Here is a 22,386-nt window from a genome sequence, read left to right on the forward strand (position 1 = left end):
CTTGTTAAGGATTTGAGTTCTGTTCCACATTTTTCTTCTGCTCTGTCAGGATCCATCTGTTGTGGCCCTGATCAGAACAGTCAGTAGTGGTATGAATCATATAACTTTTTTAAATGGTTATACTTTCTGTCTTTACTGTTTCAGTCTTGCATTATACTGTCTTTGTCCAAGAGTTGAAAATTTTGATGTACTCTTGTTAAGGACCTCGTGTGATATGATTTCCTAGACTGCTTAGTTAATAATTTACTGTTAATACTTGAAGTCTTTGTTGTTTCAAATGACAGCAACAATGAAATCAATGTAAAATGGATTGTGTTCTCAGGTATTCAGTACTCAGTCACTGAATTCATTATTTTTATTCTACAGTTTCTGTCTAAGAGGTATAGAATATACATCTTATGGAAAGGCATGTCAAGATTTTTGTGATTCTAGGTGTCATTCTTCAAAAACAAATTATTCTTTCAGAAATTGTTTTGACCGGGCCTACCTCACCCTTACCCTCTCCGGGGAATGGGAATGAAACTGTACTTGGACCAATTGCTCAGCCAAAGAAAATTCGAGGAATTGGATTTGGAGATATTTTTAAAGAAGGCTCTGTGAAACTTAGGACAAGAACATCCAGTAATGAAATAGAAGAGAAAAAAATTGAAAAGGTAGTAAAGATGCATTTTACTTAGATTACCTCATTTCATTCCTTTATTAAGCATTTTTTAAAATGGAAAAGTCAGTTTGCAACTCTATTCCTTTTTTTTTTTTTTTTGAGGTGGTTATAATTTGTTTATAAAAAAGATGGCTGTGTGAAATTATTTTCTCCTCAAATTTACTGTAATATAATGTTTATGTTTGAATCTTACAAAATTAAAATCCTTGTTTTCTGGAACTTTAACTTTTCTAAACGGAAACTTCAGACTTTTTAGTATCACGTTGTAAATATAAATAGAAAAGGGAATTTTTTTTGCCTTTTTAAGCTAAAATTATATATATATGTTTTTATTTTGAAGAAGACCTAAAATGGGCCTTTTAAAAATGATTTCACAATGAGAAGTAGCCATTACCTAACTTTCTTCTGGATTGTCAAGAATGGTTAAATTTACTAATCTCCCTCTCTGAATGTATGGAGACTTATTTTTCATTAGCATCTCACTTGCATTGTGAAATAAATGAAAGTAAATGTACTATAAATTTAAGGATCTAATAAGAGACTTTAAAATACACCCTTAAGTTTTTATTTTGGGAGCAAAATAGCTACAATCTTTAGAATATTTATTTCAGTGCTGTTTATGGTATATCAGTACCTTAGAGAGTCAGATAGGAGACTTTCCCCTAGACTTCTAGGTAGTTGATTAACCTGTAGTCCTTATTTGTATTTTTTGGTTTAACTCTTAAGGGTTTAAAATATTTTGGTATTTACGTAGTTACTTAGTTTAATTACATATTATTTATAAGACTGTGTTTTGGTTGGTGAAATATATTCTGAAGTTTCCTCCTACAGTCATTGTTTGCAGCATTTTGTTTTTCCATCTTAGTACATATTTCCTTATGTAATAATCAGTAAGGTTCAGGAAAGAGAACTGCTTTCTATCCCACCCTCTCGTAGCTCTGAGAGTGTCTGATCTTAAGATTTTGGGACCTAATTAATTCTTAGTTTTAAAGAATTCGGGTAAAGATGAGAATTCTCATGGGTTTTGGAATTATGCCGTACAGCCATATAACTGGTAGGAATGTTGAAGAAGCAATTCTTGCATTAGGAAACATTAGGAAGAACATTAGCCCCTTACAACTCTAAAATTTGGGATTATATTGAATAGCTTTATTTGATTGATGGTTATATTGGTAACCTTTCAATCACCATTAATAATGTCCACTACCTAGAGTAGTTCAGAGTCACCATATATGATGGGTCTTTGAGACTTGCTTTGATCGCTGACCTTGGAATTACAAAGTAGGGAGCACATTTATGTTTGGAGGTGGCACCAGGTTGGAGGATATGGTAGAACTGGGGAGAAATTAAAATGAGTATCTTTATAAACAGGAAGATAAACAGAAAGCACAGTGATAGGTAGGTTAGTGGTACGTTCACATTTTTAACTAATAAAATCTAAGGTCAAATGTGATGTTAAGTAAGTATATGATGATAAAGGACTTAACTGTAGTCAATTACAATGGAAAAATGTCTACAGGTCTATAGTTTTAAGATTGTAACATTATCTAAATGTTTTCATTCATATAGCAACAATGAAATGTAAAGACTTTGCTTTCTTCTCTAAATCTCTATCACACCTGGAAGAACTTCATTGCTGTTTAAGAGTACACTTTCTGGAGTTTGTCTTTGTAGGCTCAAATCTGGGCTCCGCTTTCAAATTACTGTTATTGTGGGCAGATTACTTAATTTTTCTCATCTATAAAAGGGTGAATAATAGTGCTTGTTTTTATGCAGATTGTTGTGAGGATTAAGTTATAATGTATCTGAAGTTCTTAGGCCAGGGATTGGTACATAATAAGTTCTCAAAAACTATTATTGGTATTTATTTTAGAGGTTCTGAAAATGAATGACAGTGCTGTATTGTAAGCATGAGAACATGTAATCTTAACAGAGAGTTTTAAAAAATTAGCAGTTCTGAGCTGTTATTTAAGGAGCTTTTGAGATCTTTATCTTTTTTGCTGAGTTTTCAGTCATATTACGTGACTATAAGTACCATTCAGGGAATGCTATATAACTATAAATGGAATCTTTGTTTAACAATACTGTCTTTATTCTAACTTAAAATTGTTGATACTATCCTTTTCTATTCTAGCCCTTACTCATACAGTCAGTAGGATCCAAAACTCACAGTATGGAGGTAACAAAAATAGATACTGAAGGTAAAATTAAAGGTAAGTTTTTGAAAAGAATTTTCAAAAACATTGGGAATACTAGGAGCATGCTCAAATTTATTATTAGTCTTGTTGAAGGCATTTGTTTCAGTGTACTATTCAATCAGAGTAATTAAATACTGCTAGATGTAAGCACCATGAAGTCAAGGATTTTGGTATGCCCTGGTCACTGATATATTCCCCTGCATTTAAAACTGAAACACAGTCGATACTTAATAGATATTTGAATGAATGATTAATTAAATTATTATTTACTGTATAGTATTGGCTGCAATTTTAAAATCTAAAGATGAGTTATTAAATTCATCTTTAAAATTTCTAGTGCACGTTGCTTTACACAAAAGAGGCTTAATATTTAAAGAATGAATCAGTTTGTATAAGCTACATTATTTGTGTTCTTTATTTCAGCTAAGGAATATTGCAGAACATTATTTGGTTATGAAGGTACTAATGAAGATGAACTTAGTTTTAAAGAGGGAGAGATAATCCATTTGATAAGTAAGGTGAGATGAAAACAATTTCAGTTTTTTAAAGTCTTGTTAATTATAGAAGTATTTTTGAAAATTCTTATATTCCCTCTAGAATGTAAGTTCTAGAGAGTTGGGACTTTGTCTTGTTTGTTTCTGTGTCCTGAGAACCTGGCACCTGGTGAGCAAAGTTTTATTGTCTGTCTTTGTTATCAATGATTTATTGGGAATTCTTTTTTATAATTTTTATTGTGCTTTAAGTGAAAGTTTACAAATCAAGTCAGTCTCTCACACAAAAACTTATATATACCTTGCTACATTACTCTCCCCTTAATGAGAGCCCGCTCCATCCCTCCACACTCTCTTTTTGTGTCCATTTCACCAGCCTCTAACCCCTTCTACCTTCTCATCTCCCCTCCAGGCAGGAGATGCCAGCCTAATCTCAAGTGTCCGCTTGATCCAAGAAGCTCACTCTTCACCAGCATCCCTCTCCAACCCACTGTCCAGTCCAATCCATGTCTGAAGAGTTGGCTTTGGGAATGGTTCCTGTCCTGGGCCAATAGAAGGTCTGGGGGCCATGACCTCCGAGGTCCTTCTAGTCTCAGTCAGACCATTAAGTCTGGTCTTTTTATGAGAATTTGGGGTTTGCATCCCACTGCTTTCCTGCTCCCTCAGGGGTTCTCTGTTGTGTTCCCTGTCAGGGCAGTCATCGGTTGTAGCCAGGCACCATCTAGTTCTTCTGGTCTCAGGATGATGTAGTCTCTGGTTCATGTTGCCCTTTCTGTCTCTTGGGCTTGTAATTACCTTGTGTCCTTGGTATTCTTCATTCTCCTTTGATCCAGGTGAGTTGAGACTCATTGATGCATCTTAGATGGCTGCTTGCTAGCATTTAAGACCCCAGACGCCACTCTTCAAAGTGGGATGCAGAATGTTTTCTTAATAGATTTTATTATGCCAATTAACTTAGATGTCCCCTGAAACCATGGTCCCCAAACCCCTGCCCCTGCTATGCTGGCCTTGGAAGCATTCAGTTTATTCAGGAAACTTCTTTGCTTTTGGTTTGGTCCGGTTGTGCTGACCTCCCCTGTATTGTGTGTTGCCTTTCCCTTCACCTAAAGTAGTTTTTATCTACTATCTAATTAGTGAATACCGCTCTCCCACCCTTCCTCCCTCCCCTCTCGTAACCACAAAAGAATGTTTTCTTCTCAGTTTAAACTATTTCTCAAGTTCTTATAATAGTGGTCTTATACAATATTTGTCCTTTTGCAAATGACTAATTTCACTCAGCATGATGCCTTCCAGGTTCCTCCATGTTATAAAATGTTTCACAGATTCCTCACTGTTCTTTATTGATGCGTAGTATTCCATTGTGTGAATATACCATAATTTATTTATCCATTCATCCATTGATGGGCACCTTGGTTGCTTCCATCTTTTTGCTGTTGTAAACAGTGCTGCAGTAAACATGAGCGTGCGTATATCTGTTCATGTAAAGGCTCTTAGTTCTCTAGGATATATTCCGAGGAGTGGGATTGCTGGATTGTATGGTAGTTCTATTTCTAGCATTTTAAGGAAACGTCAAATTGATTTCAAAAGTGGTTGTACCATATGACATTCCCACCAGCAGTGTTTACATGTTCCAGTCTCTCCACAGCCTCTCCAACATTTAGTATTTTGTGTTTTTTGGATTAATGTCAGCCTTGTTGGAGTGATTAGGAATTCTTTTTACCATCATACCCTGTTTTTCTATTTTAATTCACACCCACAAATTTCTGTTCTCACTTCTCATTCCACCCTTTTCTATTTTTTTTTTTTTCTTTTCCATCTACTGTTTGGAGCACCGTTCGTAATATTGAAAGAAAGAGAGGAAAAATAGGGAAGGAATCTAAATGTTCATCAATGTGAAAATGGTTATGAAATTCTTCACACTATAGAAAATAATGGAGCTGTTTCAAAGATTGAGGTAGATTCGTACTTACCCGCAATGAATTCTAAGGCAAAATGAAGAGAAAGCTCAATCGTATTGGGTGGGAGGTAGGGGTGGGGCAGAACCTTTTAATAGCTTTGTCATATAGGAAAATTATAATTGTTTGTTTTTGCTGTAACCTTGAAGAATAATTTTTGGAATTTTTTACTGTTTGTTGTCAGATGGTTTAGGGTATGTAATTGCAAATTGTCACACAATTTGGACTGATGACACCTAATTTCTCATGCAAGGGTAGGTGTTGAAAAGGAACCGTAGATGATCTTGTTAATTAGTAAAGCAACTGAATAATATTGATTAATTTCATTAGTGTATAAAATGTTAAGAATGTTAGATGAGATACAGTTTGGAAATCCCTTCCTTCCTTCCTTCCTCCCTCCATCCCTTCCTCGCTCCCCACCTGCCTCCCTCCCTCCCGAGCTACCCACCTGCCTCCCTGCCTGCCTTCTCTCCCTTTTCCCTCCTCCCCTGCTCCCCTCCTCTCCCTTCCTCTTTCCTCCCCCTTACCCATTCTTGAGAACCTTTAAACCTTGTAGACTAAATTTTAAAATTATTTGACTTACTTAAAAAAAATTAAATTATAATTTTGAAGTAGTAAGTGGGAGAACATTGTCTTTTAGGAAACCTCATGACTTTTTTTTTTTGTAAAAATATAGTTGAATTATTTTGCTGTTTTGTTGTAAACTTTTCTCCGTTTAAAGTTAATTCCTGTTGTCTTAATTATTCTTTGTTTTGTTTTTTAGGACACTGGAGAGGCTGGCTGGTGGAGGGGTGAACTTAATGGAAAAGAAGGAGTGTTTCCAGACAATTTTGCTGTTCAAATAAGTGAACAAGATAAGGACTTTCCAGTAAGCTTTTGTCAATGATGACAATACTTTAAAGAACCTTTTAGCAATATTTTTTTTCCAAAAATAGATTTTTTTTTTGCATTGTTAATGATTTTTATGAAGGGGGTTCCAGATTTATATATTCGGGTAAAAATTATTTGAATTATAGTAAAACAAAATGAAGTTTCAGTTCTGTGTTTTATTTCTGCTTTTTTCCTCTGAATGTGGGAGGAAGACCTGGCGATCTGCTTATGTAAAGATTAACCCAGTGCCAGTTAATAAAGATTACAGCCAAGAAAAACCTATGGGGCAGTTCTTCTCTGTCACATGGGGTCGCTGTGAGTCCCTATGACTCAATGGCACCTAACAACAACAGCAATATACTGAAAATTAACCTCAGACAGCATTACATGATAATTAAAAAAAAACTGACCATGATAGTGGATAAATTAATGTTTGCCTGAGAAAAATTGTATTTTTATTTAATTGTTGAAAAGTTTTAGTTTAAGCTTCTGTTGATATTACTATTATTAGATCAACATATTCTTGGTAAGGCAAGAAGCAGAGTCTTTCCTTATATTTCTATCTCATTTATCAAAGAGAAAAAAGCAACATGGAGTCATTCGTCAGTGATCTTTTGCCTTTCTACACCTTGATCCCCTTTTTCCCTGTTAGAGGGATCCAATTTAGTTTTTAAATAGAGAGAAAGAGAGAGATAGCAGACACATATAGCAAGAGAGACTACCATATTTGGTTTAAACCAGTGAAAGGCTATGTAACCTTTGTTTTCATTTAATTACCGGAGGTACACTATGGAGACTTAGGCTGTTTTGGAGCTCTTCCTTTGCTAGATCACATTCAGTATTGGTTCAGCCTTCAGAATGCTTTACTTTTATACATTCCTTAATGAATACATTTTCCTGCTTGTATTGGGTGTTTTTACAATATTGCTTATCTGTTGTCCTTAATTGTAAAGTCAAATTCACATACTTAGAAATGTGCCTTAGTTAAATTTTTTAGACATAAAATTAACTCTTAAGAAGAGTGAATGCTTATAAATTCAAGAGGCTTTGAATAAATTGAGAAAAATAGGCCTTTGGCTTTAACCTTTTTTTGGAGAATTCTGAAGAATTAATAGTGAAAACAATCTATTAATTAGCTACTCTACTTTTATCCATTTTTTAAAACAATGTCTCTCTCTCTCTCTCTTTTTTTCTGTCCCTCCCCTACCTCCTCCCTACCAACCCTTATTTGTGAAATGAGGTAAAATTGTGGATAACAAAACCAAACCCAGCCCTTTGCCCTAAGTCGATTCCAACTCGTAGTGACACTGTAAGACAGAGTAGAACTGCCCCATAGGGCTTCCAAGGCTGTAATCTTCACAGAAGCATACTGGCACATCTTTCTTTTGTGTGGTGGCTGGTGGGTTCGAATCGCTGACCTTTTCGGTTACCCTGAGGACTTAACTACTGTGCCACCAGGGCTCCTTAAAATGGTGCTTAGGAATCTTAAATTAGAGGAGACAAGACAAAATATTCTTGGCAATTAGTAAGGTTTTTAGGTTTATCCAACCCAATGATAACTTTTGAAATATTTGATTAAATTTTGATCGAGGAGGAATTTGTTCTAACAATAATTTTTCTGTCAGTGACCCTTTGTGGAGATGTTAAGATCTTAGCATTTTCTGTGCCTGGCTACCACCACTGATTGCTCTGACAGGGATCACAATAGAGGGTCCTGGGCAGAGCGGAGAAAAATGTAGAACAAAATTCTAACTCAAAAAGAAAAGACCAGACTTGCTGGCCTGACAGAGACTGGAGAAACCCTGAGAGTATGGCCCCCGGATACCCTTTTAGCTTAGTAATGAGGTCACTCCTGAGGTTCACCCTTCAGCCAAAGATTGAACAGGCCCATGGAACAAAACAAGACCAAAGGGGCGCACCGGCCCTGGGAACGGACTGGAAGGCAGGAGGGAACCGGAAAGCTGGTAATAGGGAACCCAGGGTTGAGAAGGGAGAGTGTTGACATATTGTGGGGCTGTTAACCAATATAATAGAACAATGTGTGTACTAACTGTTTGATGAGAAACTAGTTTGTTCTGTAAACCTTCATCCAAAGTGCAATTAATAAAAAAAAAGATCTTAGCATTTTGTAATGGGATGGGATGAGGAGAGACGCTCATATACTTCAGATTATTAATGATCAGAATTGATTTTACCTATAAATATTTAATATGTAAGTGTTTAACCGTTATTATTTTGCCGTTATTAACAGAAACCAAAGAAACCACCACCTCCTGCTAAGGGTCCAGGTATGTAAGAAACACAATGTTCAGATTGCTTTTTTCATGTTTTTAAATACTGAAATAATGAAATTGGATCTAATTTAAATAGTTTTATTGGCAAAAACAATTGTGATGTGCTATACAAAAGTTTAAAAATATGTAAAATTGAGTGTTCGCGTGAACTAATGTGTCTGAATTTTTTAAAGTACAAATGGTGTAAAATAAGATTCTTGAATATAATTAGGATACTTTATTTATATTTAGTTTTGAGTTAAAAAATTGATCAAGTTTAAACCTGTTTTAATAAACTTGATATATTGACTTGGCCAATTAGTTATTCTACCTTTTCAGATCAAATCCATTTGTTAATGTCTTAAACAAATACTAATTATTTATTTACTCTTCCTTAAATAATATGCTAAAGGATTAGATAAACTAGAAGAGTTTTTTTTTTGTTTTAACAGTTTAATAGATTATGGTACAATTAGAAGTGTCTTTCAGAGCCAAAGTTTTGTAGTCTGGCTCCCTGCCTATTTCTGTAAGACCTACCCCCAAATTTTCTGATTTTCACAAGTATAGTACAATTTTTTATTTCTTAAAAGATTTTTTTATTCTTTGGATTAATCCACATTTCTCCTCCCCATGGATTCAGCTTTGTATTTGCTGATGTAATCCCAAGCAAGGAAAGCGTAAATAAAAGGTAATTTTTATAAGGGTTGGTGTTGCAGGCTTACTCTAAAGCTGCACTGTTCAATATGGTAGCCACTAGCCACATGAGTCTTTTAAAATTAATGAAAATTAAATAAAATAAAAAATTTGGTTTCTTAGCCAGTCACATAAACCACATTTCAAGTGTTCAGTAGTCCAATATTAGACAATACAACATTGGAACATTTCCATAGTCATAGAAAGTTGTACTGGACATTGCTTCTGTAGAGGATGTGAACAAGAGGATATGACAAAAGAAAGGAACTGTTATCAGAGTTTTTACTTACTCAGGGCCATAGGTACAAGATTAGAAATTGAACCCAGCGATTCTGGTAACAGTGTTGTTTGTATTAAACCATGTTGTCACCTGGTGTAATTTTTAAACTAAATTCTTTTTAATCGTTACAAAAAAATAAACTTTATGTTTTTCGCCTTAGCTCCAAAGCCTGATCTGATAGCTGCAGAGAAGAAGTATTTTCTTATAAAGCCTGAAGAAAAAGGTGAGGCTGTTTTTCTACTCTCAGAAAAATAATTCTTTGTTTCATTATTGTCATTGTAAAGAAAAATGTCTCTTTACACTGCATCAGTTACACTGATTTTTAACAGGTATTCTGTATTTGCTATGCTGGGAGTTTTCTGGGAGAGAGTAGTTTATCAAGATTGATAGGAAGTTAAGTTTTTACTCAAACTGATAATTTATATTCATTAAAAAATTTTCATATTTGATCATAGTTATTTTAAATAATGTATAAGAAAAGAAAGCATTAAACAATTATGCTTTTACTATTTTTATAGTGTCTTAGTTAAAATAATTTTTTAAGAATTTCCCTGAAGAAGTACAGAGTAAGTTTCTGTTTTGTTGTTAGGTGCTGTTGAGTCGGTTCCAACTCATAGAGACCGTATGTAGAACAGAATGAAACATTACCCAGTCCTGCGCCATCCTTATAATTGTTGTTATGCTTGAGCCCATCGTTGCAGCCACTGTGTCAATCCATCTCATTAAGGGTCTTCCTCTTTTTTGCTGATGCTCTGCTTTACCAAACATGTCCTATTCCAGGGACTGGTCCCTCTTGATAATGTGCCCAAAGTACATGAGATCAAGTTTTGCCATCCTTGCTTCTAAGGAGTATTCTGGCTGTACTTCTTCCAAGACAGATTTGCTCGTTCTTCTGGGAGTCCATGGTATATTCAGCATTCTTTGCCAACACCGTAATTCAAAGACATCAATTCTTTGGTCTTCCTCATTCATTGTCTAGCTTTCACGTGCAGAAGAGGCGGTTGAAAATACCATGGCTTGGGTTACATGCACCTTAGTACTCAAGGTGACATCTTTGCCCTTTAACGCTTTAAAGAGGTCTTTTGCAGCAGATTTGTTCAATGCAGTACATCGTTTGACTTCTTAACTGCTGTTTCCTTGGGTGTTGATTGTGAATCTGACTAAAATGAAATCCTCAATAACTTCAAGTTCCTGGTAAATATCAAAGTGATTTATTATGTAGTCTTTAATCTGACTGCATATATTTGTCATGTAAATTTGGAAAGTTATTCCAAGGTATAATATGTATTTTGTTAAAAACATTACTCATTTTGTTGTTGTCAATTTGGAGAATATACCTACTTCCCTTTATACAGAAAGATCTGCAATGGTTGACATGGATGAACTTGCATACTGTTTTAGAATATTTTAGTTTGTACTGCCAGTGTTTTAGTTTTGCCCATCCTTGTCTGTTGCCTAAGTGTTATTGTAGCCTTTTAATTTCTCTTTCTTCATTTCCTTGTCTAACTATACTTCATATTGTTGCCAGATTCATTTTTCAGATCAAAACCGAAAGTACAAACTTAATACCCTCCAGGAACTGACTGCTAAGTTACATTTTTGGTGTCATCTTCTACGCTTTTCATTCATTAAATGTACCAGCCGCACTCTCCATTCCCTGAACGTGTCATGAAACTTCAGAGCTTCATCTCATTCACGTGTTTTGTGCTCAGCGTGGAAGGCTTTTGTATTCCTTTCTTTTTTTTTTTTTTACATTTGTGAATTGTTTGTTTAGTTATGATATATAAATAATTTATATTTAAAAATATTTCTTAATTTCAGATTAGTCTCTTCTGATATTGTTATTGTCAGGTTTGGGTCTTAGATCAGTTTAATACTTGGTTATGACATCTGTCCTACATGAAAAAACTCATTTTAAAAGATATATATATATATGTATATATCCAAATGTAAAAACTTTATTGCTGGCTTTGCTATGTACAGCATGATAGCCGCCTTGTATTTACCTCTACCAAAAGATAGGGGTTTTGTTAAAATTGAGATAATGACTTTGCATATTCCCTAAAATCAGTCAGTTGATCTTATAAACAAAGTAGAAGACAATGCATTTGTATTGCATTTATCTGTTCTGAATCCTGGCCATGATGGAATAACAGGGACTGAGTTTACCCTCCTGCTTGAACAACTAGACCACAGAACAAAATACATGAAATAATGATTTTTAGACGTTGGGCAACAGGCAGCTTTGGACTGTGATCACTGAGAGAAAAATGATTTTAAGTGAGTCCTCCCCGCCTGGGCACCTAGAAACAGTTTATGGGCAGGAGAAAAGAGGAAGTGAAACAGAGCTCGGTGTCTGTGTATTTACTTTGCTCTGCTGGGCGTTTTCTGGGAGAGAGTTGTTCATCAGGGTTAATAGGAAGTTAAGTTTTTACTCAAACCGATAATTTATATTCATTAAAAAATTGTATTTGATCATAGTTATTTTAAATAATATATAAGAAAGCATTAAACAATTATACTTTTATTTTGTAGTATCTTGGTTAAAATAATTTTTTAAAAATTTCCTTGGAGAAGTACAGAGTAAGTTTCTGTTGCTAGGTGCTGTCGAGTCGGTTCTGACTCATAGCGACCCTGTGTACAGCAGAACAAAACATTACCCAGAGAGTTGAGGAGACAGAGAGGCCAAGGCTGCTGCAATTTTTGGAACAGAGTGTCAGAGTGGAGAGAGCTGCGGACAGTGCTCAGAGATCTGTATGGGGCGTAACATGAGGTTCAGTATTGATCTACACATTCATGAAAGGAAACTTCTGTAGCTGGAGAAATAACTGCTGGAAAGTAGGAGGCAGAACATTTTGTGGAACTCACAAATATTTCAGTTCTCACAACTCAGGGTGGAAAGACCTTATGCACAGGGCATCAAATAGAGTCCATAAAAGGGTAAAGGAAAGGCTTAGACTTAACACCTTTGACTAAAGGCTCCTTTACCTTGAGAACAGATCTAACTAATTCCAGAACAAAGTTTAATACCATTTCGATGAATGTGACTAAAATTTAGCTCCCAAGATTGTAAAATTCACGTGTCTTTTATCTGATCAAAAATACCATGCATACAAAGAAGCAGGAAAATAAAAACCCATAACCAAGGGGAAAAATTAGTTGATAGATCCAGAAATGGCAGAGATCATGGAAATAGCAGGCAAGGACGTTAAAACAGCTATTATAAGTTTATTCCATGTGCTTAAGAAGGTAGAAGGAAAAATGAACATGATGTTGAGAAAAATGTAAAATATTAGAAAGACCTAAGTTGAACTTTTATTGATTAAAAAATACAGTACCTGAAAAAAAAAAAAAACCTAAATGGTATTACCGGCAGACTAGAGACTGCAGAAGAAAAGATCCGTGAACTTGAAGACATAGCAGTAGAAAGTATCCAAAATGAATAGGAAAAAGAGTGGGAAAAAAGTGATTGGTAGTAGTAATACCAGGCAGTCTTCCTTAAGTACAATTGGGGTCCCTGAAGGAGAGGAGAAATAGCGGGGTCAGAAAAACCATTTGAAGAAATAGTGATTGAAAACTTTTCAGGTTTGTTGAAAAGTATAAATCCACAGTTCCAAGAAACTCAGTGAATTCCAAGCATAAGAAACATAAAGGAAACCACCTTAAGGCACATCGTGATAAATTTGATGACAACCCATGACAAAGAGAAAATCTTAAAGCCTGAAAGTAGCTGTCAACTTAGAGTTCTGTGCCCAGCAAAAATACCTTTCAGAAATGAAGTCAGAAGAAGAGCTTTCAGGCAAAATCTGAGAGAACTTATGGCCAGCAGACCTGCAATACAAGAAATGTTAAAAGTAGTTCTTTAGGCAGAAAGAAAATGATACTAAATGGGCATTTGGATCTATATAAAGTAATGAAGAATGCCAAAAAATGGTAAATATGAGTAAATATAAAAGACCTTTTTTTTTCTCGTGTTTAAACATCCTGAACAATACCCAGACTCTTCATTTGAAAAGTTCTTCTCATTAACCTGACATGGCTGTAACAGATCTAGTGAAAGTAATAGGAAAATATGAATGCTTCCATGTATTTTTCATTTACTTGGTCTCCATTAGGGTAATTACATGATCTTTTTTTTTAGTCTAATTTCTTTGCAGGAATCTTTTTTCTTTTCTTATCATTGTGTTTTAGGTAAAAATTTACAGTGCAAATTAGTTTCTCATTCAAAAATTTATACACAAATTGTTTTGAGACATTGGTTGCGTTTCCTGCAGTGTGTCAGCACATTTCCCTGCAGGAATCTTTTTAAGCCACTTGTCAACTTTCTGAAGACTCCTTTAGTTAAATTCAAACCAGACAAAATTATACTAAAATTCACTTAACTGTATTCATTCAAACCATGAAATGTCACAATATGTAGATAGGAAATGATGAAGTGATGGTAGAAGTGTCAGCATCTCCACATCGTGAACTTCCACTGTTAGTACAAGAAATCGCTTACAATGCTGTGCCAGTGACCTTTGGATACGTGCGTTGTTAGAGCTAGTGTTAATCTGTGTTGAGTATCAGTAAGGAGTTAATGATTTATTTTTAAATAAAAACAAATCAAAGTTCTACCTGCACTTCCACAATCAACAGAGTGAGGTTTTTCAAACCATGGGTAGGGCCAATTTGAGGAACATTAAGCCTCTGACAAAGAAATAGAGTATTTTCCACAAGTACGCGTGTTCGTGACTTTTATTTTTCTTCTCCACGTTCCACAGAAGATGTGCTTTGAAAAGCTATTTTGTTGGGTAAAAAGCACTACTAGAAACCATGGGTCACCCTTTTACCCATGACTCTTAAGTGGCCCCCTATGGTTTCATGGAGCATTTTCCCAAATCTTTAGAATGGAAGTTAATAGCTCCCTCAGTCTGTGGCAGCCCTCATTGTCTACAGGCTACCTCAAGTAACCATGTGGATTTTGTCAAAGCTGTTCAGCAGTTTCTGCCCCCTATTATTTTCTCAGGAGCCCTGGTGGCAGAGTGTTTAAGCACTCTGTTGGTAACCAAAAGGTCAGTGGTTTGAAACCACCAGACACTCAACAGGAGAAAGATACTGCAGTCTGCTTCTGTAAAAACTTACAGTTTTGGAAAGCCTGTGAGGTAGTTCTACTCTGTCCTCTGGCATCTCTAAAAAAAAAGTTGGAATTAACTCTACGGCAATGGGTTTTTGTATTTGCTTGAATAGACTTAGAATGATGACCATGCTGTGCCCCAGAAAAGAGCACTTTGAAACACTAATTATCCTGCTGTTTTGGGAAGCTTTTCTTAGATATATGTTTCAGTAGCTCACTTCTTTCTTGGTGCCCCCATTTTATCTTTGGTGTGGAGTACATAACGATATGAAGGGAGGAACTTTCATTTATTCTCGAATACCAGCAAGTGAGGCATAGGCATAGGCATAGGCGAGAACATAAGAAAGGCTCTATTAGGCTTATAAAAAGCCACTGCTGTCGAGTCAAAATCACTTAAACCTTTATCTCTACAAGTCCTTCTTCTCCAACCTCCCTGCTGCCCGAATCACACCCAAAGGAGGGCCGTAAAAGGCTGTCAAAGCCTAGCTTGGTTCCACACTTTTTTTTACTGGTAGAGGCAAAGGACTTGTGTCCCAAGGGCATTTCTTTGAGGGTTTCTATTACAGCAGAGGTACTGAATCTGCCTTCTTGTATTTGAGTTGATTTATAGGCAGGATGTAACCAGATGATACATCCCTCCAAGCAGAGATTATGCACCAGTGTGGTTATGATGGTAATCTAGGTTCCTAATTCATAGACTAGAGAGAGTTGTGGTAACAGATGTTCCTTGAGATTTTGTTTTCGCCGCTTCTCACACAGACTTTAGGCTGGCATTAAAGGGCAGCAAGTTACTATGGCTGGGATGATACAGACACATGCTAACGATTCATCGATGGCACACGAGGTTGCAGATATTGAGGGCCTGATTAACTGATTCCTGGGACCTTCAGTGCCAGTAATTGAATTGCGATGCTTACTCTGTCTCTTTGAAAAAGCGCGGGGCCCTGTTGCCTACGTGTAGTTTACCTATTACAGAAGGTGGTTGTGGCTGATACTGGCGCCCCTCCCCTCAAAAGGCCCAGTAGCATCATTAATTCACTCATTCACTGAGCTAAAACTTAATGTGGGCTCTTCATTTTCAGAACTATTATCTTATTCTTTTAGTGTCTTATTCTCAGCTCTCTGGGCAATCATATACAAAAAGGCTCACAGCTTCGACCACCATCAGTGTGCTGCAGATTCTCAGTCAGCATTTGGTTGGATTTGTGCACATTTCTTGCTTCCTTACTCTTCTTTCGCATTTCACATTTTTGCCTAAAATACATTTTTAAAAGAATTTCTTTTATGGAGGATCTAAGCAGAACCTCCATAAAGGAACATGTTTTGTTTGTGAAACATGTTTTGTTTGTTCAAGAATATCTTTCCTCCTTATTCTTGGCAGATATTTTTGTCTTATACTGTATAGAATTTTAAGTTGGCAGAATAGGCGGCCTTGGTACATAATTCAGCATACTGCCTAAAGTGAAAGTCTTGAGGCAATCGTTAAATATCTTTGCTTGACTGTAGATTCTTACACAAATCAGTATTCATATTTGTAAGTGATTTGTTATGTTCTGTGAAACCTTCGTGTAGTATGGTTTACTTTGGTGTAAAATTAAAATCAAGGTCCACGTGTTTAAGACTCTTTTAAGGGCATTTCCTATTGGAAGTACTGAACTCAAATGCCTTTTCATCTGTGAACAATATGTAGTGTGGAGAATGAATCAAGAGCTGTGGCAGGGCTTTATTGTATTTTATATTTAGTGTGCTTACCAAAAAGGAAATGATACTTATCTCTAATTCTCTACAAAGAACATTTTGATACCTGTTATATTACTCCAGTTTGAATCTAAAAGTAATCTTTACTTTTTAAGAAGTAGTGGACAATATCCTTTATTTACACTTACCCACACATGAAATAGACTTCTAACTAAATGTTAAACACACAGTAACATGGAGTCAGTCAGTATGTACTTATGAGGCAAGTGGCTTGTGCCAGTTTATAGGGAGATTTTTTTTTAAAAACATTAAAAAAAATTTTTTCAGTTATAATAGTGATATTCTGATGATTGCTAATTGAATAGTTACATGCATAATACTGAGGAGGTTGTGATTATGCAAAGACTTAGACAATAAACAGAATATGATGACTGGAAAAGTAAAGATGGTTCCAGGTCTCAGAAAGAGCATACGAAAAGAAGAAAAAGCATGGCATATTCAGGAAATGGCTGTAGACACCCTAGGAGGCATTTTGAGAATTAAACTGGAAAGGTAGCTTTGTGCAGTTATTCTTAATCCTAGCTATGTATTAGAATTATCTGGGTGTCTTTTTAAAATATACTGATGCCTAGAATCTTCTTCAGACCACCAGTTAAATCAGAATTTTTACAGTGTATCACTCAGGTATTAGTATTTTTAAAGCTTTCCAGATAATTTTAACCTGAAGACAAAGTTGAGAACCACTTGTTTAGGCCGTGAAAGGCCTTACAATGTTATGGCAAGGAGTATATGTTTAACTATTTGTTTATATTTTGCACTGGATGAAAACAAAACAAACAAAAAACCGTAACTTGCTAACAAGAGACACACCTTAGTATTAAAGATTCAGGACGAATTAAGTTGAAAGGATGGACAAAGATATACCAGGCAAACACCGATGAAAAGGAAGCTTCTGCACTATGTTAATTCAAGACAAAGGGGCCTACAAGGCAAGAATCATTGCAAGAATTTAAGAGACATTAAAGGCCATGTGATTTATAACAAAGTTGCTATTGCAGTTAAAAAATGGAGTAAATGGTGTTGGTTAATTGATAACCATGTAAGAAATTAATAAATCTTAACCTTTTCCTCATATTGTACACAGATTCGATTCCAGAAATAGATCAATAGGTGCTTTATGACAAAAGTTACACTGTGAAACAGTGGGAAAAGGATGTCTTTGCAATAAATAATGCTAAACAAACCTGAACCCTATCTTATAACATGCATAAAAGACAACTGTATTTGAATTGTGGCTGTAAATGTAAAAGGGAAAACAATTTTCTAGAAGATAATGTAAGCAAACATCTTTGTATCCTTGGAGTGGGGAACTATTTCTTTAACAGGACACATAAGATATTACCATAAAGGAAAAGATTATTTGGACTATATTAAAATTAAGAATATTTGTTAATAAAAAGTCACCATTAGAAGAGTGAAAATGCATTCCACAGGGTGGAAAAAGATATTTACAGCAGAGATAACTGGCAAAGCACTAATATCCAGAATATATAAAGAATTACTACAAATTAATAAGAAAAAGACAGCCCAATAAAAAAATAGGTAAGAGTTTTGAATAGAAACTTCATTTTAGAGGAGACTATCCAAATGGTCATCAAAGTATGAGAAGTTTCCCAATTTTAGTACTCATCAAGGGGATGTAATTTTAAACCACAGTAAGACACACTAACCACAATTGCTATTTATTTATTTATTTTGAAACAATATCAAATGTTGGTAAAGGATACACATTAAGCAGGAATTTCATTGGTGGGAGTATAAATTGGTATATCCAAGCTGGAGAACTAAAGTTGAATATACCTATACCCTGTTACCCAGTACTTCTCACTTCTAGCTATATACCCGGCAGAAATGTATGCTTCACGTATGCAGCAAAAGACTCAAATAAGGAAGTTTATTCTAGCATTATTTGTATTGGCCCCTAATTGGAGATAACCCAAATGTCCATCATTAGAATGGATAATTTGAGGTATATTCATATACTGGGATACCGTATAGCACAAATGAAAGAACTAAAGTTACATGCAGCAACATGAATGTTATGATTCCATTGCTGTAAAGTTCAAAAATAAGCAAAAGTAATTTGTGGTGGTAGAAGATACCTTTGAGTAGGAGCAATGGGGTAGTAATTTGGAAGAAACATGAAGGGAACTTTAGAGATGTGGATAATGCTTAGTTCTTGACCTTGGAGGTGGTTGCTCAGGTGTGTTCATGTGATGATGACTTGTCGAGCTTTATAACTTAAGCTTCTGAAAATGCTACATTTTAATTTAACAAGTTAAAATTCTTGGAAGTGTCCAACATTGTCAGGTGCCACAGAGATTTCAAGGGAAGATTGGGACTGAAACTCGTATTATAAAAACAAAACCCATTGCCGTTGAGTTCATTCTGACTCATAGTGACCCTATAGGGCAGAGTAGAATTGTCCCATAGGGTTTCCAAGGCTGTACTCTTTATGGAAGCAGACTGCCACATCTTTCTTCCATGGAATGGCTGGTGGGTTTGAACCACCAGCCTTTTGGTTAGCAGCCGACTGCTTAACCACTGCCCTAACAGGGCTCCTTGAAACCTGTATTGGGGGTTTGACAGTTAGGTCATTGCAGTCATGTGTCTGACATTTAATTTCATCATGCGTTTTAGTGATACATGCTGAGTCAAGTGCAATGATAGCTTTTCAGAACAGTTGTGTAACTTTTATGTCGTTGAGGTAGTTTATACACTTCAGGACAGAGTAGAATTGTCCATAGGTTTTCCAAGGAGCCACTGGTGGATTTGAACTGCTGACCTTTTGGTTAGCAGCCATAGCTCTTAACCACTGCACCACCAAGGCTCCTCAGAAATAATAATATGGGGAAATTTCTTTTGTCTTAAGTTGTTCTAAAATAGACACAATTAAGAATAACTCACTGCTTTTCTGATAGTATTTTTTTTTTTAATTCTCTAGTAAATCTCCAAGTGACCGTTAATAAAAAGAATAAAATATTTGATCTTTAGTTAGAAGTTATGCACTTATAATCATTCATACTTCGGTGCCAGCATTATTTATTATTTTTCAGTTCCAATTCATGCATCAGGGCACTAACCCTTATTTAAATTTCTAAGTAGATTAACTTATTATATATAGTGTTAGTAATGTATTGTTGTACTCTGTAATAAATAAGATAGGACATAATTATATTTTTGTGTTTTGTCAGCTGCTAAAAAAAAATATATATGTTATATCTATTTTTAGTCAAAAATTTTTCTTTATATACTTATGCTATTCTTGCTCCTTTTCTCTATTCTAAATTATCATAACATCTGTATCTTGCATAATTCTTCCTTTAGGCATTAGGGTGGCTAACATAAGACTTTTTGTTAGAAGACTTTTTTTAGTTGAACTAAAAATCCAATATTCAAAACTGGATATCCATATGCAAGACATCAAAGTTGGACCTCTGCCATATACATACAGTAGTTCAGAAAGGCTCAGTGACTTAAATATAAGAGCTCCAACTATAATACTCTTGGAAAAAAACATAAATCTGATGGCCTTGGATTTGGCACTGGATTTTCAGAAATGACACAAAAAGCATGAGCAACGAAAGAAAAAATAAATCGGACTTCATCAAAATTAAACTTTTGTGCATCAGAGGACATTTTCAAGAAAGTGAAAAGACAACCTACCGAATGGGAGAAGATAATTGCAAATTGTATATTTGATAAAGGTCTAATATCCAGAATATATAAAGAACTCATAACTCAATAACAAAAAGACCAAAAGCTCAATTGAAAAATAGGCAAAGCACTTAAATAGACATTTCTCCAGAGAAGATATACAAATGACCAACACACGGAAAAAGGCTCGACATCATTAGTCATTGTTGTTAGTTGCCATCAAGTCGATTCCAACTCGTGGCGACCCCATGTGTTACAGAATAAAACTGCTACATAGGGTTTTCTTGGCCATAATCTTAACAGGAGAAACCCTGGTGATGCAGTGGTTAAAGCACTTGGTTGCTAACTGAAAGGTCAGTGGTTGAAACCCACCTGCCGCTCTGTGGGAGAAAGATCTGGCATTCTTCTTTCACAAAGCTTACAGCCTTAGAAACCCAATGGGGCAGTTCTGCTCTACCCTGTAGGGTCGCTGTGAGTTGGAATCGACTCAGGGCAGTAGGTTTTGGTTTGGAATCTTAATGGAAACAGATTACCAGGCCTATTCTCCCTTGTATCACTGGATGGGTTTGAACCACCAACCTTTAGGTTAGCAGTCTTGTGCAAACTATTTGTACCACCTAGGGGCCTCCTTGGCACTATAGATCTATTGATCTTTAAAAACAGGTAAAACTAGATAGGGTAGATAGATGGATGGATAGATAGGTAGATATATAGATTATTTATATATGTATATATGTGTAGAGAGAGAGAGTGAGAGATACAGAGATATAGATAGAGCTAAAGAGAGAGAGAGAGAGAGATACCCAAAAAACCAAACCCTTTGTAATTGAGTCGATCCTGACTCAGCAACTGTATAGGACAGAGTAGAACTGCCCCATAGGGTTTCCAAGGAACTGCTGGTGGTTTCAAACTGCTAACCTTTTGGTTAGCAGCTGAATGCTTAACCACTGTACCACCAGGGCTCCAGATAGACAGGTAGATAGATACATAGATTAGATAGATAGATAATGAGAATTAATGTGTCTCACTTTGCCATACTTTTCCAGCCTGACATTGGCTTTTACAATTAGAAAACCTAAGTAGTTTTGATTGTTAAAATTTGTTAAATATTTTGTAATCATCAGATGAAAAATCAACTGTAGAACAGAAACCTTCTAAACCATCTGCTCCACAAGTCCCGCCCAAGAAGCCTACCCCACCCGCCAAAGCCAATAATTTATTGAGAGCTCCTGGAACAGTGTACCCAAAGCGACCTGAAAAACCAGTTCCTCCACCGCCTCCTATAGCCAAGTAAGTTTTCCCAGTTTTAAATTAGCCTATTGATTGGTCTGTCTTTGACCTAAATGCCTTTATAAATCCCAAATACTTTAAGTATAGCCATGTGCCGCATTACTTCCGCTGTGGCAGTGTCTGACCACGTGTATACATCCGTGGTTCAACCCCCATAAAGGCTGTTACATTAAAAATTTGAGGTACATACAATGGTTTGTAATAACAAGTGGGTGCTACTTTGCGATGTGCGTTAAAATGTTACTATTGTTATTACTACTGTATTATGTTAAAGATCTTTTAGAGTACGTGGAAGTGTTTCGTTAACGTTTTTTATGGATAGAAAGGTACGTTATGTACTATACATAAAGACAAACATTTGACTAACTGATATTAGATAACAAACTGTACCTAACTGTTCTGACTTACATACAAACTTGAGTTGCAGACAGATTTGGGAATGGGACTTGTTTGTAATCTGGAGACTGCCTGTATATAATAAGGTGTTCGCACAGTGTCCAAATCACATAACGTCCTATTTCACAGACTGTATTGTGGGTGTTAAGTAACACATGACAGTATTTTCTACTTTTTCTCTATAGTTTGAAATCATTCTGTATTAAATTCTGTTTTATATTCACTCTAGGTGAATACATATTAAAAGTTTTTACATTTCTGATTATACTGTGGTCAGCCTTAGGGCAGAGTTTTATATTTATAGAAATAATTTTACAGAACAGAAAGAAATCAGTGTTAAATACTATAAAATCTTTAATAGCACTAAATCACAATTTTTAAAAATGGTTGTATTTCACATACAAGTGATTTTTGTATATGTTTGTTTTTCTCATTTCAGGATTAATGGGGACGTTTCTACCATTTCATCAAAATTTGAAACTGAGCCAGTATCAAAACCAAAGGTAGATTCTGAGCAGTTACCACTTAGACCGAAATCAGTAGAGCTGGACTCCTTTGTAGTAAGGAGCCCAAAAGAAGCAGGTAAGTCAGCATGTGGAAAGGTGATACGTTAAAAAAGTTGTCACTATAGTTTTTAGAAACTATAAATAAGGAGTTTCTGTATACATTTTGTATGTGGTTAGATACAGTGGAAATTAATTGAAGTTTGTTTAAAATTTATATAGCCAAAATAAAATAAAGCTAAAAA

At 35.5% G+C, this 22,386-nt stretch overlaps 1 protein-coding gene across 2 annotated transcripts in view; it reads left to right on the top strand.

Annotated features, from left to right (window-relative positions):
* The window catches only part of CD2AP (CD2 associated protein), a 145,683-nt gene that overhangs the window by 102,166 nt on the left and 21,131 nt on the right, over positions 1–22,386 (top strand). For both annotated transcript variants that reach the window (XM_049893810.1, XM_049893818.1), the window contains exons 6-13: positions 466–653; positions 2,796–2,874; positions 3,283–3,377; positions 6,069–6,173; positions 8,427–8,463; positions 9,582–9,644; positions 21,077–21,242; positions 22,078–22,220. In XM_049893810.1, the coding sequence (XP_049749767.1) occupies positions 466–653; positions 2,796–2,874; positions 3,283–3,377; positions 6,069–6,173; positions 8,427–8,463; positions 9,582–9,644; positions 21,077–21,242; positions 22,078–22,220 (876 nt within the window). The remainder of the gene's footprint in view (positions 1–465; positions 654–2,795; positions 2,875–3,282; positions 3,378–6,068; positions 6,174–8,426; positions 8,464–9,581; positions 9,645–21,076; positions 21,243–22,077; positions 22,221–22,386) is intronic.

Source organism: Elephas maximus, chromosome 1 (assembly GCF_024166365.1).
Source record: "Elephas maximus indicus isolate mEleMax1 chromosome 1, mEleMax1 primary haplotype, whole genome shotgun sequence".
Classification (NCBI taxonomy): domain Eukaryota; kingdom Metazoa; phylum Chordata; class Mammalia; order Proboscidea; family Elephantidae; genus Elephas; species Elephas maximus.